The sequence below is a fragment of the Vanacampus margaritifer genome, chromosome 9 (genome assembly GCF_051991255.1).
Source record: "Vanacampus margaritifer isolate UIUO_Vmar chromosome 9, RoL_Vmar_1.0, whole genome shotgun sequence".
Lineage (NCBI taxonomy): Eukaryota > Metazoa > Chordata > Actinopteri > Syngnathiformes > Syngnathidae > Vanacampus > Vanacampus margaritifer.
In genome coordinates this window covers 4009735-4029437 of record NC_135440.1, presented here as the reverse complement: position 1 = coordinate 4029437, position 19703 = coordinate 4009735, and the positions used below count along the sequence as shown (strand labels likewise).

Sequence of the window (19703 nt, the reverse complement as noted above, 5' to 3'; positions counted from 1 at the left end):
AGTTAAATGAAAAAGTCACAAATGCACAAGCGCCTTAAATTAAGTCTACAAACTACACCCTTTGACCATCATGCCTGTCCAGCAGAGAATACATAACAGTAACTGTGTTGCTACGGTGACCTACTATAAATAGTGAATAGGCCTACTAATGTCACATTCCAAGGGGTGGTGTCGAGACTAGGTAAAGGTTGGGCAGGATGGGGGTGGGGGGTGTTGTACACAGTAAGATGTCGCCTAGCTGCCTAGCAGCGTTCAAAAATAAGCAGCACACCGTAAAATCTGCTTGGAAATATTTGGCCTAGGACCTCCAACTTCTGACGTTTGTCTCGGATTTTGGGGTTCAAGAACAATGCAGAAGCAGTGGATAGTTTAAAAACACAGCTCACTTATGACAATTGTGCAAGGAGTAAGACAATTAATATCAGCCCAAATTATGACATCTTACCAATTGAGCTCCATTTTGTGTGTGTTATCCTAGGGAAAATGTAAACATTCCCCGAATACAGGATAGGACAAGCACATGCTCTTTCAGCAATAGCCGCAGTCTCTTTTAAGTCATCTCACTCTGCTGCTGCAACAGTTTAATCCTAGTATTATGTTGCATGCATTAGTTTTTGTATTAGTGCAATAAATTAAGCTTTTTGTTTAAGATTTTTGGACACGAGTTGGTGCACTGATTGAATTAATCAATAAAGTGTAATTTGCTAATAAAGCTTTGCAAACCGAAGCAAGAAATTACTAGATGCATGTGTGAGCTGTGATCCATTAACACCGTGTTAATGTTTTCTGTTAATGTCATTGTTGTGCCTCTCGTTGTGCTGTATGCTTGGAAAAGGCAGAGCATCGTCACATTCAGAGGACTGACAAGATGAGATTTTTCTTAAGTATGAGGCCAACTGGAACTTGGTGAGTAATTATGTCACATACATGAATAAAACAGATTGACTCCAGCAGCTATACGCATGCAGCGTCAAGTGATCTGCCTCGCACACTGGTAAAGGTATCAAAATTGAACTCTATTGTTTTGTTGCCTACCTGTCCCTAATAATAATTTATCTGCTTCAGTATGAAAGCCAGTCGGTTTTGACTGGCGGAGACGGAATAACTACTAATGGAATAAATACGTTTGTTTCCATTGGTCAAAGCTGAGAACAAGAGTTGGATGGGTTCTAGGATGACATCCCTTGTAACCATGAATGGCAAACATAGCCAGACCAGCTTTCACCATGACAACACATGCCCAAACAGCATATCACAAGCAACACTGTAACTCATACGTCGTACGTTGTCCATTACCTGAGCAATGCGACACTTGAGCTCCTCCCTCTCCAGCTCCCAGGCACATCTATCTCTGGTGTACTGCAGCTGCAGATTACTCCTCTTCTCTTCCTCTCGCTTCACCTCCACCTGCACTTCCTCCAACACTGTCTTCAGGTCCAGCAAAATTCTCCGGTTCTCCCCTCCCTGCACACAAACATCAACAAAACTTGCAAAATGAACCAGCATTATAAATTATTTGGTACAGTATCGATTTAGGCCTATCAAGTATAGTAAGTAAATATTCACCAATTCCTTTTCTGTAACACTTATTCTGACGGGTAAACTGGAGTCGAGACTCTTGGAGCCTATCCCAGCTGACTGGGGAGAGGCGGAGTACACCCTAAATTGGTCGTCAGCCAATCCCAAGACAAACTGTAACCATTCACACTTAGACATTGACACCTCTACGGACAATTTAGTGTCTTGAATTAATTGCATTAATATACTGCAACTTATTATACAGGACTCAGATAAGATTCTATATTAAGGCATATAAATCAGTGAACTACACAGTAAATTATGTAGAGTAAATTTGACTCTATTTAGAGTGGCACCAAATAGACTGAGTTTTAGAGTAATATTTACACTTGGAAGAGAGTAAAATAAAGAATCGGGAAAAAAATGTGAGTGACTCAAGGGTGGAGGAACGAACTCACGACCTTCAGCTTGGGAGACAGCCGATCTATAGATCTATAGAGTATACTCCCTTAGCCACGCAGCTGCTCCTTTGTCTTAGAATATCGCTCGTGTCAGCCGCAGCTGATCCCATGGACTCTTCCTAAGTCCAAGACACCAAAAATTATGTCTTTGGTCTCATGGAGATCAGCAAACAGTAGGAGGGGCATAGCTCGGGTGGTAGTGTGGCAGTCTCTCAAGCTGAAGGTTATGAGTTCGTTCCTCAACCTTTGAGTGACTTTTAATATATATTTTTTTCTATTTTACTCTCTTCCGAGTGTAATTCTTAGCCTACATTAAAGCTGAGTCTATTTGGTCCCATATAGAGTCAAATTTACTCTTAAGTCAAATTTACTCTACAGAATTTACTGTATACAAATGTTCTCTGAGCTACAATAGCCAACTGTTCTGTATATTTACTTGTATGTCTGCCACTTCTCTCAGCAGCGTCTCTTTATCCCGCATCCATTCCTCTTTATCCTGCACATGCCGCTTTTTCAGATCCTCAAATTTCTTTTTTAGCCGCGTATGTTGCTGCTGCTGGGCTTCGGGGCCAGGCAACATTTGTCCTTTGAGGAATTCGAGCTTTGTTCCTGTGCCACCTTCACCTCCTCCCGGCAAGGCGTCGCAGAGGGGCTCGTAGATGTGACTGAAAACGGTAGGCGGAGAGGAGATCCTCCTCAGTGGGCTGCGTTTTTTCCCTTTGCCTCTTTCAGTCCTCTCGATTCTGCTGCACGGTAGAAACTCCCACCCTTGAGACGGGACGTTGCCCCCGGCTGCACTGTCCCGACTGTGTAGCCCCGAACCATTTAAAAGCGCACTCCACATGACGCCGCCACTTCAAAATAAAACTTAGCTTCTCAAAAACAGAAAGGAAAAAAGAGAGAGATTGAGAGGGAAACTATTAAAAGTAAGCAACCGTGGTGAAAAATATTTTTAAAGCGTGCTTACGCACAACTTGTATTTACAAACACTCCAATGTGTTTTAGCATAAGATAAATGGTCCAATTATCCAAACCCGGCCAAATGCCCTGAGGGCCAGGCAGCACCTCGTGCAGCAGTCCTCGTGCATGATTTCATGGTCCCCCTCATGTCTCAACAGACACAAGATTCGGTCTTCATCATGGTTCCTGTGTATTGCTCTGGCGACAATGTGCTCCTTTCCCTTTTCCCTTAGCTTGAAATAAATGCACGGGCGGACAGGCGCCCAGTAACCGCTCCACAATTCTAATAGTAGAAGGTGCCAAAAATACCATAGAGCCAACTCAGTATGGGAGAGCTGTAGTATTTTTACCCCGTGTAACCATGAGTTTACTTTCCAAACGCCAGACAGTAGTCTGGGGGAGGCTTCCGTCATCAGTCACCGCCAAGGTACTCTTCAAGCGCCACCTGACGCGTTGTCTCCACAACAACTAACCAATTTACGCACGCGCCGAATTGACTACTGAATAGCTAAATTCATACTAATAACGTAGCAACAGTTAGCCTAATGAAACCTAACACAAACAAACACAAGCATACATAAAGCTACAATTAAGCGTCCAGTGTGTCGACAGAATGTACTATTGTGAACAACACAATTTTCACCGTACGACTTGTAATTTGTTTCGCAATAAATTCCTTCGGTTCCTGTTGTCAAACAACAACCCTCGAAAACGGATCAGTTCAAAAATGTTGCCAAATAGACTCTTACCTCATCTCTATAATGCAGCGTACATTTCAGGCAGAGAAGTTTAGTAAAAGAATGTCAAGGCTTAGTTATAAAAAACAACTGCAGAGGGACTTCCCACAGCTGGAATCATGTTGTCATTCACAGAAATAAACTCTGCCCCTGCCCCCTTCGCTCTCTGTCTCTGTCTCTCTCTCTCCCTCTCTCTGTCTCTCTATCTGTCTCAGTTTCTCCCTCCTCTTTTTTTTCCTCTTGCAAATTTACAGCACTTCAATTTCTAATGTACTGGTACTTAGAAAGTAATTCATTAAGACACTTCATACTCACCATGTTTGTACTTTGTACATGAGTACAAAAAAAGTATCACATACGCTGCATTATTTGGGTTTTTCTTTTTTTTTAAAAATTTAGTTATAAAAAATATATATACGAATTTGTAGGTTAAAGGTCCCCCTCTATGGCTCTCCTCTTAATAGAAGCCTTGCTAGCAGGTTTGAAAATTTAGTTTTCATATTATAAAATCCAGTTTAATCAACAATAATCAGTTTATTTTTGAGAAACTGATGTTCTGTGTATGGACACGCGATTTAGTGGTTAACACATCTGTCTCACAGTCGAGAGAATATGTGTGAAGTTCGCATGTCCTCCCGCTGGCTGCCAGATTTTCTGTGGGTACTCCAGCCATCTCCCACATTCCAAAAACATGCATGTCAGTGTAATTGAAGGCCTAAATCAGGGGTGTCAAAATACATATATTTTTTTGTTTGTCGCAGGCCACACTGTACCCTAGTTATTGTTTCCCTTAGCAGGACATGGTAACTGAAAATTGTATCAACGTATCAGCCACACCACAGAACTACACCGGTGCTAGATGGTGCTCTAGCCCCGTCAGAAATCTGTGTAGCCCCAGTAAAGCTCCACCAACATTGTATGTTAAATAATATGAAAAAAATATTAATTTAATGATGTTTAAAAACATTAAGTTGACAAGTAGCCATTCTGTTCCAATCCAATCCCTGATTGCGCAGGGATATATATAGCCAGAATCTTTTCAGCAAAGTGGTCAGGGTGACACAATGCCTCAATGTGGAGACAGAGTGGCCATAAAAATCTTCAAATTATTATAACCGAATATTTAGCTAAAAAGTAATTGTTTCATGATACCACCCTCACCCACTAAACATCCGACGTCCAATTGACCTCCAGATCATGTCCGTATCGCGTCGGCCGGTCGTGGACCGCATTTTTACGTCCATATGACCGCCAAAATAGGTTGACATATGACTAACCATGGCCTTAATATGGACGCTGATAAGACGTTTCATACTCACCATGTTTGTACTTTGTACATGAGCACAAAAAAGCGTCACAGACGAATTTGTAGGTTAAAGGTCCCCCTCTATGGCTCTCCTCTTAATAGAAGCCTTGCTAGCAGGTTTGAAAATTGAGTTTTCATATTATAAAATTCAGTTTAATCAACAAGAATCAGTTTCTTTTTGAGAAACTGATGTTCTGTGTATGGACGCGCGATTTAGTTGTTAACACATCTGTCTCACAGTCGAGAGAATATGTGTGAAGTTCGCGTATATATCACATACGCTGCATTATTTGGGTTTTTCTTTAAAAAAAAATGTTGTTATAAAAAAAAATATATGAATTTGTTTTGTTTTTTTGGACTCGAAAGTTTACATTTTGACACATATGTGGAAATCCATTATATCTTGCGTGTGGTATACATAGGCTCCAGCTCTCTAGGCTCTCCCATATGTGCAATCTCAGAGGAAGTAGTCATGCTGATCTGCCCACTGTAAGTTGCATTAATATGCCCCATTTATTTAGTTTTAGCCACATTTATACTTTTCGTTTCAATACTGTATTGTGATCTGTCACTGGCATTATCAATAGGGATGGCAGAAATGGAACATGCCATAAGAGAGAGAAATAAAATCATGGGAAACAAAAACTAAATAACCCCCACCCCGTCAAAAATAAGTATAGAAGTACAAATGGTATATGTTTAGGCTGGGCGCTATGCTAGGCGCTAGGAACTATAGCTAGCCACGCAACGACGCCACTGCCGGTGTTCGTTGCCACTGTTTACATTGTCAGGATACTTTGGTCAAATAATTATTCACCTCTTCATATGATCTCCTTTTAAGATGTATGCTAAAGCAGTGTGGGAGGAGGAGGGCAAAGAAGTGGAGGACAGTTTGCCATTCATCTGGATTGAACCATCCGATGGACACGTAGCAAGCACACATATGGCTTTTAAAACAATAAACCAATTGTAACAAACTGGATTAGTACGATATTTGTTTAAATTTCTTTATTGAGCATTTTCATGCATGATTTCACACCATTATTTTAGTCATTTTAATATAGGCCTACAATTTGGTCTATATAAAGCGGCAAAAGGACGTCCACATGACCTGTTTTGAACCCGATTTCAACTTTGCACAGAGGTTTTATACATGTCACTAATCTACGTTGAAATGACGTTGACGAAATTAAGTAATCTGATATAGCAATCTGCACCCAAATGTGACGTTTTTTTCTACATATGCCCATTATGTAGAAACAACGTTTCTACGTCGGCATGCTCAGTGGGCAGTCAGGGTTTCATGAAATACTGTAAAATGTACACATAAACAGAACCTTGCCCAACACAGTCATAATAAAAGCAAGAACATAAAGAGCAATGTTTTGCTGGTCTTACTAGATAATGCCATTTTCTTTGCCGTTGCTTTGCTTTTGTGTACAATACTATCTCATCGTCTACTTCAATCTCATGTACTTCTTCATTGCATAGCCTATGTAAAAAGCACAAAGACACAAAAATGTCTTTATTATTCACAATTGTAAACATTGCTTTTAAATTTTAATTTCTTGTGGATGGATGGATGTTTCTGTAATTTGTGAGGATAAGTGGGTTGGGAAATGGATGGATAGATTTGATGGCGACAAGAAACACGGTTTGAGCGCATAAAGAGGGTTTGAGAGAGTTTGGCAAGTGTCTTAACGTTTTGTAACACTGAAGGAAGCCAGCCAAAAAAGCAACACTCGCTACGGGTGCGACTGTGCGCACCCTCGCAAACCTGCGCTGCTCAGTGAGATACAGTGTTTACAACTTAAGATGTCTTGAGACTTCGATGGCTGTGTATGTGTGACCAAATTGGCGATACGCTGATGGGTGAGGCAACTCGGTATGCTGGAATGGCCAGGGAGACATAGCGTGTCTACCAATAATTCACAAACACGCTAGACTAACACATGGCCCTGTACAGTACGTACGAAAATTGAGATGCGCCCATCTTAAGGTCATGTTCAGTCTACTTTCTGTTACCAATTTGCAATATGCGCTGGAGGCGCAGCAGCTGTGTGTGTCGGAACGTCCAGAAAGGCGCAACACTACCCCTAAGATTGTAGAATTGTGTTGCGCCGCTACAAAAATTGCACACGTGTGCCAGCCTACAAAAATAGAGCCCTATGAGTCCAAAAACAGTACTGTACTGTGAATGTATGGTCCTTTTCCAGGAAAAAGAAAGTATGTTCTTTCCACGTCAAAGTATTCTTGAGCACAATACTGAACCCCCATTTGCTCCTGGTGCGTCATCAGTATGTGAATGAATAGTCAAATGTAAAGTGCTTTGAGGACCTTGTAAGGTGGAAAAGCGCAAAATAAATGAAGTACCATTTACACACATCGTACATTTGAGGGTATCACCCCAATGACAATCCACTGTACCCATAAAGACAGTGTGATGTACTTTTTTTCAGTGAGTAAAGCTATGAGAATGATTGGAAACAATGTCATAGTCTGTACATGCTAATTATCTCACATTACACACATTTGAGCACAAAAGACTATAGGCATCACTGCTGTAAAACACACCAGTGCGTGCCTACACCGCCCAGAAAATATCTCTAATTATACATCTAATACTTGTCATTCAATTTTAAAAAATGTGTTGCATACTCACCTAGTTCTCCATTATCTCCCCAATGTGTTTGGTCTCCTTTTGAAGTTTAAAGCATTTGAAGTGATGAGTGGCTTGGGCTGTGCTTGTAAAATGATGCCCTATACCTTGAGTGACCTTCAGTTCAACGTAAAATCATTCAAATGAAACACTACATGAAACAAAAATAGACATAAAATGTACAATATTCAATTGTGATGGCTATAGAACAAAGAAAAGGGTAAAAAGAAACACAAGTTTAAAAATGGTGGCATAAGAGAGTGAGGAAAACAGAACAAGAATGAGGATCAACAAAATGATGGGCTGAAACATCTTGATGAGTGAAATAAAAATGGGGAGAAGCAGAACATTGACAATTTAGTTATCATAAAACAAGTCTGTTTTATTATTTTCACTTCTGTGCAAATGGCTACTACGCACTGTACGATACGACGGCGCATTAGGGCCACGTGTAATTATTTATTATTATTATTTAGGGGGAGCAATATTCCGAAGAAAACAACCTCACAAATTTACGAGAAATAAACTCGCCTCAAATTTGCGACATTATAAAGCCCTCATGTCCCAAGTCAAGTCCCAAGTCAAGACTGACAAGTCCCGAGTCTTGTCCCGAATCAAGACAAGTCTCAAGCGATTCTCAAGTCCTACGCTTTGAGTTTCAAGTCCTTTCGAGTCATTTTAACAACATTGTACTGTAGATTATTTTATTTTGGGTGACCATCAAAGTAGGAGTCAGGGACTCAGGAAGTGAACCCAGACTGGTGCAACAGATTGCCATGTTTGCAATGTGTTACCGGTGAGTTTACAGTTTCATTAACTAAGCAGCTAGCAACAATAATTAGCCGATAAACAACAGACATTAGCTTCCTTACTGTTCTTTGTGCAACTTCAGATGTTGAACGAAGTTTGAAGTTGTTGCCTCTCCGTCAGTGATCAAATCTTGGACATACTGCAATTCATTTTTTGTTGACCACCTCATAGTTTTTGTACACAAACAACTAGTGATCCAACGGATCACAAAAGTCTTGGATCGGATTGTTTATCAAAAAAACTAAAACAAAATGAAATCAGATAAATAGAACATTATCTTAATTTATTTTCTAAAATGCTTTTGTCCATTAAATTAAAAAAAACATATATAAAAACAAAAAGTCTAATATGGCCGTTAGGATTTAGGAACACAACTATAAGTGCAATATAAGGCAAGATACATAATTATTTTATGCATGGCCCATGTATAAAATAACAAGATAATCTGCTTTACGTTATATTGCACTTGCAATGCACTTAAAGTTGTGTTCCTAAAATCCAAATGGCAATATTGGACATTTTGAATGTTTTTGTTGTTGTTGTTTTTGTTTTTTAAAGCTAGTGTTTTATAAAATAATTATAAATGAAGGCAAAGTTCTATTTATTTATTTTTAATAATGAAAAATACATCTAAATTCAATTTAAGGCACATTCCCTTTTTTAAACAGGGAGAGTGGATTACAAAGTAGCATAGGTCCACAATATTGAATAAGAAAAGCAACCGAGCCAAGCAACAGCTGTCAAACTACTGTTGCAACTTGCCAGCCAGGCACCAGATAGCCAGTTAGCTACTAGCCACGAACGTCGGAGACTTGTAGTGTATGTGCAATGACGGTGTAATTAACTTGCGGTTTCTTTGCGTCCTAAATTAGCTATTTAATATACTTTCGGGGTGGCATTATGATTATGGTGGTAAAAAATATGTAATTTAAATAAAAACGTCAATAATGCATGCCGAAATGTCAAAGAGAAGTAGTCAAGCTAGCGTTCCCGCCACCATGTAGGCAGACTTCAAAGTAAAATCCGCCAAGGCTGTTGCATTGGTGTCAATGTATTATTTGCTCAGCTTTATTTTATTTTAGTTTGCCTTAGCGTAAGCAGCGTGTGTTTGAGCCTTTGCGGTTTCCCTGACATGACTGAATGACGGCGCTGTGTCAGCCCAGCTCGCACACGTACACACACGCGCACAAACACCGAAAGTAACTTACTCGTTAACATACATTTTAATATTTTTGTTTTGGTGGAAGAAGCAAGTATTTTCAAGTCAAAGAGCTCAAGTCCGAGTTAAGTCACAAGTCATTGTTGGTAAAGTCCAAGTCGAGTTGCAAGTCTTTTAACATTTTGTCAAATCGAGTCTAAGGTCGTCAAACTCATTACTCGAGTCTGACTCGAGTCCAAGTCACATTACTCTACACATACACATACACACCTCTACTAGAAGCTAATGTGAGGATTTGTTGGTGATTAATGGAACACTCTTTATAAAATGAAAAGGCAGGATGGAGAGGGATTTCTTCTTAAAATGTCTTGTCATACACGGCAGCTAGAGTGACAACACTTACTTAAAAGGAACACTGACTGTAATGACAAGTTTGCTCTATATTATTTATTTGGTTGTTACTAACATAACTATGATCTATAAACCATGCAAAACTTTATTGTTGATGAAAATACACCGCGAGTCTGATGTACAGGGTTCCCTCGTTTTTCGCTGGGGTTAGGTTCCAAAAAATACTCGCAATAAATGAAATCCACGCTTTATGTTTTACATTTACAGTGGTACCTCGGAGTTTGAACATAATTCGTTCCTGCGCAGTGTCCAAAGTCCGAATTGTTCAACCTACGAAACATTTTTCCCCACAGGAAATAATGTAAATGCAATTAATCCGTTACCAAGCTCCAAAAACTGAAAATTCCTATTTTAATTTATATTTATGTTTTTTACATTTACACCCCATACAGTATTTAAACAATTAAAAATACCCTACATTTTTTGTTGTGGTGTGATGGTATCAGTGGACGATAAATGCTATGTTAATGCTTGCTTTAGTTCACTGCTGAGTTTGTGTATTTTACATTTTGCATATTGTTAGACTACTAAGCGGTCCTTGCGTTCGTTGTTTAACGTCAGGCACGTTGTTGAACAGCTAAGGGGGGTCCTCGTGCCAGTACTTACAGAAATAGTCACGGTAGTTACAACGGCGCGATAATCTCCTTCTTAAATTCACTATGGTTCGTAGCACTGTAGTGTTGTCACGATACCTACATTTTGACTTCGATATTACACCTGCATAAAATACCTCGATACCGGTACTGAAACGGTACCTCGACAAAACTCTAAAACAAATTATATTTATTTAATAATTCAAAATATTGGGATGTATGCATGTTAATTTATGTACACACTATATATATTCATATTTATCTGTATGTGCTTTCACATTGCATGCCATATTAAGTACATAAGTACAAGTACTGTATTTGACTGCATTTAATGTCGTCCATTTTAAATTTTGGCAATACAGTGGCACTCCAATGACTCAATGTAACATTGATTGAGTGTGCGTGCATGTCTCTGCTCTTCTCCATTACTCTCCCAATTAGTCTAATGCGTAATCAAATACAACAAACTAGGAACAAAATAACTCACACTTATTTTTAAGGTAAAAAATGTGTCACAACCTGTGTCTGTTGCTCTGTCAGTCGTCTGAGCTTTTTCTTCCTACTGTGTGCCTGTTCATTGAACGCACCTTGAGTCCACTGCAGAAATGACTGCTGCTTTTTCTTGTCCGCGAAAAACATTTGCTCTTGTTACAAAACGTTTCTAAAACGGACTATTGAAAAACACACGTGTGTTCTTTATGTGTTTATTGAAAATATGCGTAGGCTATGCGAATTCTGTCACGTGGTTTCCACTTTGCTTGCGTGCTCCCGTGGAGCCTTAATTAGCGCGTCATACTTCTCAGCGAGGAGTGCACGTCCAGCGAGCGAGCGTTTCAGTGCGTGAAGCCATCTTCCTGCGCCCTCTCTCACACGCTGAAAGAGGCGTGTCGCTTACTTACGGCGTTTTCCGCATATCGGTAGACAGGTGGCCATGCGTGTATGTGTACCTGCCTTTAAAACAGAGTTGGCGAGCTGTCTCGTATTAATTTTTTTAAGTACCGGTACTAAGGAAAAAATGATACCGAGCCGTTTTTGACGCCAAAACATCAAGGTACGGTACTGGTATCCCGTGCAACACTATAGCACTGTATGTTTTCTTTGCTGTCACTAGCACTGTTGTCTTTCTTTGGCCCCATGGCGAAGAAAATTGTCGTGGAAAAATCAAAATGCACTCGTGCGTATGGAGCACCTCCGGGAGTATTCACGATCTGACACAACTACCGCAACGTGAGCATTCGGCATTGCTCGGCTTGGCTTGGCTTGGCTTCACTTGGCTAACCGTTTTCAAGGTACGTTCGGCTTAGCTTGCTTTGCTTGGGTGTTCGAACTCTTAAAATGAGTTCAAACTCTGAGGCATTTTTCACTCCAATTTTGTACAAACAAACAAAAACACACGAATGAGTAAATAATAATTCTGGAACCATAAATGTACAAGTAAATATCCTAATAAGTCCTTATTTGAAAACCCGACCGAAAAGTATTGGCACAAACATCTAGAGAGTATGCTACATGTATTTCTCGCAAGTTTATGAGTTTTTTTCTCACAAATTTAATAAATCTAAAGATAGTCTAAGACTTTTGAACAGTATTGGTGTACTGAATGAAGCTTACAGATAGAGGTTCCTCTGGTTGTTTGTCATCTTGTTTATGAACATCCAACCGGTCAATAAAGCCCTGCAGTTCCTTTCTGAAGGCTTTCATCTGCGCATTGATGCGATATAGCAGCTCATGTTCTCGGATCCTGCAAAACAAGAGATGTGTGTTTCTTATTTGTAGTACCAAGCGCCACAAAGTGTCACTTAGAGTATATGACCTCAAACATCTTCTACATACCTACCACCGTCCTCTTCTTCATCAAGCCTAGCAAACAGCTCACCATTGGTGACGTATACCCGAGCTTCAGCAATAATGGTGCTGGTGTCAGCAATGAGCCTGTCGATGGTCCGGCCCAGCCTTTCGGCTTCGATCCGGATCTCTATCATCTGCTGCCGGTCCTTCAGGCTTCTAGATAAAAAACGGCTCTCTACAGGTGAGTAGAGGGAGCGCGTTGGAGTAAGGCAGCGGATGTTCCTCACCTCATCCGAGTCACTCTCGCCTCCAATGGGGCCCTCCCGTTTACGGTGGGGTGGCAGGAGGCGAGGTGAGGAGGCTGAGGCTGAGGGGGAGTCATCGTCCCGCCCTCCGTCGCTCTCGGCATCACTGTCCCGTGGGCTGCCTCGTATGCCCAGGTGTGAAGCCAGGTCATAGCGCTGCATGTTAGAAAGCAGCACACGATTCTCGTACTGCAGCTGCATTACTTTTCCGCTCAGTTCATTGATCTGCAGACGGGCTGCCTTCAGCTCCTCCTGGAGAGCCTCCATTTTAGCAGGGTCAGTTCCTCCTGGAATGCCGAAACAAGCCAACAGTAAAAAGTGGGACACCTCTGCAAATGAGACTTTAATGTGCTCCACCTGGAGGCCTTATGAAACACATTTTTCTTCAGATACATATTTATTATGGCCATTGTTCTGCTCTGCAGCTGCTTGTTTTCTTACCAGTGACTGAGAAAAGGCAAAACAAACCTCCGTGTCTTGAGCTAGCTTCATGGGATCCAGCCTTGTACTTGAGTTTGTTCAGCTCATTTGTCACCTAAACACGACACAGAAAAATATGGCTCCATGTTAGAAGATGCACAATGCAATGCACACCATTAGGTCTAATTTAATCTATTTGGAGACCTTTTTGTTTTCCTCCTCCACATCTGCTAAATTCCTGCGCAGAAGTTCTGCTTCGTCCTCCACCAGCTGCAGCTGCTGCCTCAGCTCAGAGAGTGCCTCACCCTGCTCCCTGCACTGCTGACCTCCACGGCCATTGGTATCCACTCCTGCAGCCACCAGACTAGGAGAGAACAATGAGCATTGGCATGTGTCCACACACAATCCCAAGCAAGTATCACACTAGGGATCTGCAAAGAATGGCGAAGTGAATACACAATTTTACATATACCACTTATAATAGTGACATCAGTATCCTGGAGCCTACCCCAGCTGACTTTGGGCCAGAGGCAGGGTACACCCAAGACTGGCTGCCAGCCAATTACAGGGTACACCTAGACAAACAAGGACACTTTTGAGTCCTCAATTAACCTTATATCCATGTTTTTGGAAAATGGGAAGAAATCAGTGTACTGGGGAAACTCAATTCTACATCGACATTGTACATTTCAATTGGAAAGTATGTATTATAATTAACTAAAAAATATGATTAACTGAGAATATAACATAGCTGACTTTGGGCCAGAGGCGGGGTACGCCCAAGACTGGCTGCCAGCCAATTACAGGGTACACCTAGACAAACAAGGACACTTTTGAGTCCTCAATTAACCTTATATCCATGTTTTTGGAAAATGGGAAGAAATCAGTGTACTGGGGAAACTCAATTCTACATCGACATTGTACATTTCAATTGGAAAGTATGTATTATAATTAACTAAAAAATATGATTAACTGAGAATCTAACATTTCATAAACACGTTTTAAAATGCATTTATATAACCTTATTTATGAATGACCTGTCCGCTCAATTCATTTCAAAAATCTAATTTGGCCCTTTAACACAAAAGTTTGCCCATTGCTGCTGTAGACAAGTTCATGATTTTCTGATGATTCTTTACCTGTCCTCCCTCATGTCATCCAACTCAGCCTTCAGTCCCCTGTTCTCCACTTCCAACTCTACAATCTTCCTCCCCAGGATGTTGGCTTCCTCCTCAACCAGGCGTAAGCGGAGCTTCAGCTCAGATTCACGTGTGGTGGGTGGACCCCCAGCTTCACCTTTGGGCAGTGGGCTGTCCACATCTCCATAGAAGGAGCGATATTTCTGCAGCTCCTGCTCCAGGCGGTCCTTCTCCTTGTCTATCTTTGCCATCTTTTTCCTCATTAAAACCGCCTCCTCTTTGATGAAGGCCAGTTGACACTTCAGATCGTCATTTTCTTCCTGTGATTCATAGGGAGATCATTTACTTTTAGTGATTTATGTGGAAAGAAACATATTTTGGGTTTTATTTTTCCGGCCTATATTGCAATGCCCTTTTGTATATGTACTTTATGTATGTTAGAAGGTCAGTAATGTACAGTACATATTGCATATCTGCTGTTCGTACGGTGGAAAATTCTAGAAATTGACAGCTGCAGTTATACAGTTTCAAGTTCAACAAAATGTTTAGAAAATTCATATGCCTACAAAATCAAATACATCTTATTACTTTGTACTTATGCTCAGCAAAATAGCTTTTCTTTATTTTTAATCGCTATTTTTTGTCAAGCCATCTCAGAGCTGATGATAACTATATAACCAAAATCGAATACAAACACGAAATGGCAGAAAAGGCTCAGTACATTATGAGCAATAAAGATAATTAAATCAATTACATGTTCAAAATCTTTTCAACCAACGACCGCTAACATAAATAACATCATTTTAGCCAAAACCGACTGTCTCACCTCAGTTGGGGTCTGCTGAGCCTTCCTCTCTTTCTGGAGATCCTTACTTCCTTTTCTTTTCAATGAAAGCTGGAAGGAAAACAGCATTTACATTATGAAAATCATCATCATTAATATCAGCTGCTACTTCAGCTGTCATGAGCGGTTACTGTCACCTGGACAACATACATCTAAATGTAGAAGAAAAAAACCTTGAATAATCATTGAACGATATTTGGTTGTTGGATTTTGGTTGTCAAAATGATTGACACAGGTCAATAACCTCTGCGATTGGCTGGCAACCAGTTCAGGTTGTACCCCGCCTACTGCCCGAAGCCAGCTGGGATAGGCTCCAGCGCCCCCCGTGACCCTTGTGAGGACAAGCGGTTAAGGAAATGAATGGATGGATGGATGGAGGTCAATAAACCAAATTGGATCAAAACTGGACTGATCCACTATTAATTTTGGGGGTTATTTTGTACAAAACTGGGTCAATTTAATGATTTTGTGTGTGTGTTTTGTTTTTTGTTTTTTAATAAAACGACCCAATTGTTGTTGTTGTTTTTAGGGTCCCTAACAACCCAAAAATTCGGTCAAATTGACCCAAGTAGTGACTTGCTCCATTTTTGACCCAACTTGTTTTTAGGGTGCAGACAAAACCCCATGGATTTTAAATTTGACTAAATTTTTGGGTTGAAATAAATAACCCCAAAAATTCGCTCGGTCCCCTTTTGACCCAATTTGGGTTATTTTGGACCGAGCTGTTTTTAGAGTCCACACAAACAAATAAAACAAATATTTTTGGATTGTTTTGATAACCTACCCAATTGTATTTTTCTTTTTTGGGGTGGGGGTTGTACATAACAACCCCCAAAAAATGGTCAAATTGACCTAAGTAGCTTTGACCCAACAGTTTTTTAAATGCCAGCTGGGATAGGCTCCAGCAACCCCGCGACCCTTGTGAGGACAAGCGGTTAAGAAAATGGATGGATGGATAGATGTTTTTTAAATGTAGGCATTGGGATTCTACAAATTGGATTATAAGAAAATAACAATCGTATGTGCTTTTAATGAAAATATAGGGTGCTAAGAAAAAAAGGCATGCATTTAGTGCACACTTTCCTTTGTAAAGTGATGCTTAATACCAGAGTATTTCACAGCCTTTTAAACCTTTTATTGTATTCACCTCAATAAGAACAGTTTGTATTTGCCACCTCACCTCTTTAGCCTTGTCTAGCTCGTTCTGAAGCACTTGTTTGGTGACTTCCACTTCTATCAGTTGCTGCCTTAACTTCTCATTCTCTTCTTCAGTCCTTGTCCTCTTCTCCTCCACATTCTCCAGTTCATGGTGCAAACGTACAGACACGTCCTTTGCCACCTGGTTAGAGGAAGGGCAAACAATTATGCATGCTTGAGGCTGATGCACAGCATGGACAATAAATGGAAATCCGTGCATGTCAAAGTCACCTTCAGGTCTTGCTCAAGACTTCTGAGCATCTCTCCATCCACTTGTCCACTCTCTGTGAAGCGAATCTTTTTTCTCTCTGCTTTCTTCAGGCGATATTGGAGTATTCTGCTATTCTTGTTAGCTCTCTCCAACTCTCTGCGCATGTCATGCAGTTGGCAGGCATCTTCCTCATAGAAGGTGTCCCGCATCTCATCCATCTCTGCTCTCATCTCCTCAATTTCAGTCTTGCAATCAATGGAACAAATAGCCACGCATAAGAATATGATTGAATTGGCTCTACACAACGGACATTTTTCAGATACCACCAATGTGTTAATTATAGTGGTGGCCCATCAGGGGCAGCATGGCCTTCTCTTCTCTGGCCTTCCTAAGCACAATCAGAACCACAGACCTATACTACAACTTAAATTCTAATATTTGTTGCAAGAAAATGTGTTACTTTATTCCTAACTTTCTATTGACTTCATTTTGCAGCGCTCCCTTTCGCTTCACTGCTTTCAGCTTGTGTATGGATGTCCAATGTTATCTTTATCTCCAATCGGATTTCATCTTCTCTGTGCTGCAATGTCAATCTAATCTGCCCAAATCGGATTTAAAGAAGTAGCTGTACCAGCCGATGTAACTTAATCTTTATTCAATCCAATCCAACTTCATTAATAGCGCTTTTAAAACTACACAGTTGACCAAAGTGCAGCACACAGCAGAAAGGTAAAAACACACCAAAGAATGATTAAAATAAAAATAAAAATGAAATTAAATGTTATATATATATATATATATATATATATATATATATATATATATATATATATATATAATTATTATTATTATTAAAAACAAAAAGACAACAGTATTAACATTTTTTTTAAACACAATAAAACAGTCAACATCTAAAACTGTGTTAATAAGCCAAAGAGGAAAAGTGTGTTTTAATAGAGGATGTACTGTAAGTGCAGAGTGAGCTCATTCCAAAATTTTGCTTCAATAATGTCAGCAATTTCCCATCCTCTGATTGGTAGGTCAGAGCAATAATAATAATAATAGATTTTATTTGTAACACACTTTACATTTATAAAATAAATCTTAAAGTGCAAAAACAGAAATACAAGTTTGACTAGCAAAACACATCCGTACACTCTAAAAATGGATTGGCTAAAAAAAACTACCAATCTAGTAGGTCAAGCTCATATTGGCTTGATTAAACTGCCGTCTCCTGGTTTAAAACATTCAATAATTAGCACATCTGGTGAGCATTATGTATTTTTTTTTTTTTTAATTTGAATCTTTTGTCATGTTATTAGATAAATAGAGGATATAGGATATTGATTCTGAGCTGCTGCAGATGTATGGCACAATTGCCTGCTGTTACATTGCATTTTTGTCAGTTTCTGCATTTTTGTTGGTTTCTGTAAAGTGATACATACAGTAGTTATAAGGGGTGCAATTGAGGCCCAGGTACCAAATGCATGGCCTGGCACAGCAGGTTATAATGCTGCAAATGGGAATATTACAGGTGGGACATTGACAGTGCATGCATGAGTTGTAAAATGAGTAAAGAATTTACCTTAAGATCATCATTTTCATCCTCAAGCCGCTCTACCTCCTCCAGTAGTGTCTGGCCACGCTGGGGGGCTACTTGTGGGGGCTCGAGTCCAGGGGAAAGCTCCAAGGCAGGGGGGGATGCTGGTTTGGCCTGCATCTTTGTTCCTTTCTTCCCTAAGCTTTTATTTAGGTGGAACTGAATCAGCTCGGATTGTAAGCACCCCTCTTTCCAGAAACCAGGTCCGCAGCCGACTGTGCTTTTGGAGCTTTTCTTACTCGCTGCAGAGACGTCCCCTCCTTTATGATTTTTACTCCTCAATTTGGGGGATTTGGATGCGCAGGGTTGGTCCGACACTACTCGGTCCGGATCGGCTCTGGGGCGGGGGGAGGCATCGGGACACAGGCGTGGGGAGTCTTCGGATGTCTGGGTACCTCCTCTGTCTGGCGCAGTCCGGCTCAACGTGGGACTTTCAGCACTGGCGACCTGAACAGCGGCCGCGCCTTTGGATGCGGGAACGCCCCCGGCCTGCCGCTCCCTGCCGGATGAAACGGGAGAATGACCTCGGCTGCTTCGCCCTCCCACAACGCCCACTGCTTGCTTTGAGGCGAGGTGCTTTGACGGGTTGCTCCCTTTTTGCGTCGCTTTGGCTCCGGCGTCTTTGAGGCCGGCGGGGGAGGAGGAGCGCGGCTGCTTCCGGCTGCTATTGTCCGCCAGCCTCGGCGAGTCGGCGGACGATGATGGCTGCATCATTGTGTCAGAGGCTCAGCTCATCCTGGACTACATCCATACCCTAACGCTGTAGCTGTAACACAACACCACCCTTCAGCGTCACATTGAATACATAGGTAAGCTCCGGTTTTTGCCTCTTAAATGCGACAAATGCAAACAAATGGGGCATTTTAAATGACGCCCAAGGCCACTGAAGTCTCAGTTTGATGAAGTGTATATGGGATTAGCTGCAGCTCAGCCAATTAGACCACCAGTTTACATACATCGGGGCGGGTGGGGGTTGAGAGTGTGCAGAAAGCAAACAGAAAAACTGGTCAAAGGCTATTAATGCTGGGCTAACACAGAGAACAAATATAAATTCAAAAGGCAGTTTTATCATCCTGGATAAAATGAAGTTGAGCCGTGCTCTAATATGTTGTGAACACCAACCGTTTCCTGTTAGCCATCGTCCCCTTTTTTCCAGCATACACGATGACTCACTGTTACTCAAGGATCAGCTATAAAAGTATCTCTGGTTGGCAACACGATATGTTCATTCATTTGCATAGTTCAAACATTTAATTATGACATGTTCAGCCATGAAAAATTGACTATTCTCCTCGAATTTTATTAAATTACACTCTCTTACTCTAGCCTACCAGCAAAACCAGCCTACCCTACAATGTCTTTAAGATGACCCACTGTGAAAAGCAACAGCAAGTCAACTTTAGAAGCCTGACAGTCTAATAATGTCATCCACAGTCAAACTGACTTTTTTTGTAATGGTCATGATCCTGTTGTCAAACAGTAGGAACCCTCTAATGTTCTTTTCTTACCTTTTAGTCGGATCCTGAAGCTCAGTGGTGATGAAGGCAGAGGGGATACTGAATCCAGAGCCTCCCAACCACCAGCC

At 40.9% G+C, this 19703-nt stretch overlaps 2 protein-coding genes and 1 long non-coding RNA gene across 6 annotated transcripts in view; 1 reads left to right on the top strand and 2 right to left on the bottom strand.

Annotated features, from left to right (window-relative positions):
* Positions 1 to 2252, bottom strand: part of LOC144057710 (uncharacterized protein KIAA0408-like) — a 17851-nt gene extending 15599 nt beyond the window's left edge. Inside the window, exon 1 of the mRNA XM_077575579.1 lies at positions 1297 to 2252. Coding sequence (XP_077431705.1) covers positions 1297 to 1506 — 210 coding nt within the window. The 5' untranslated portion in view covers positions 1507 to 2252. The remainder of the gene's footprint in view (positions 1 to 1296) is intronic.
* LOC144057711 (microtubule cross-linking factor 3-like) lies at positions 1318 to 19703 on the bottom strand. 3 transcript variants are annotated; one of them, XM_077575580.1, is made up of 12 exons: positions 19627 to 19703; positions 18104 to 18884; positions 16539 to 16763; positions 16291 to 16449; positions 15093 to 15161; positions 14267 to 14586; positions 13332 to 13491; positions 13176 to 13242; positions 12448 to 12994; positions 12226 to 12355; positions 7645 to 7953; positions 1318 to 1464 (listed from the first exon to the last, which is right to left on the bottom strand). In XM_077575580.1, the coding sequence occupies exons 2-11, from the start codon at positions 18830 to 18832 to the stop codon at positions 7843 to 7845; spliced, it is 2517 nt and encodes an 838-aa protein (XP_077431706.1). In that variant the 5' UTR covers positions 18833 to 18884; positions 19627 to 19703; the 3' UTR covers positions 1318 to 1464; positions 7645 to 7842. The 3 variants fall into 3 exon arrangements, with proteins under 3 accessions (XP_077431706.1, XP_077431707.1, XP_077431708.1); XM_077575581.1 differs by lacking the exon at positions 1318 to 1464 and adding an exon at positions 6401 to 6474; XM_077575582.1 differs by lacking the exons at positions 1318 to 1464; positions 7645 to 7953 and having other exon boundaries at positions 12448 to 12618; positions 12690 to 12994.
* On the top strand, positions 11393 to 14570 carry LOC144057712 (uncharacterized). Of its 2 annotated transcripts, none has more exons than XR_013295309.1 (4): positions 11393 to 11665; positions 11758 to 11903; positions 13374 to 13538; positions 14295 to 14570. It is a non-coding gene; the product is annotated as an uncharacterized LOC144057712 (long non-coding RNA). The 2 variants fall into 2 exon arrangements; XR_013295308.1 differs by having other exon boundaries at positions 11397 to 11665; positions 14344 to 14570.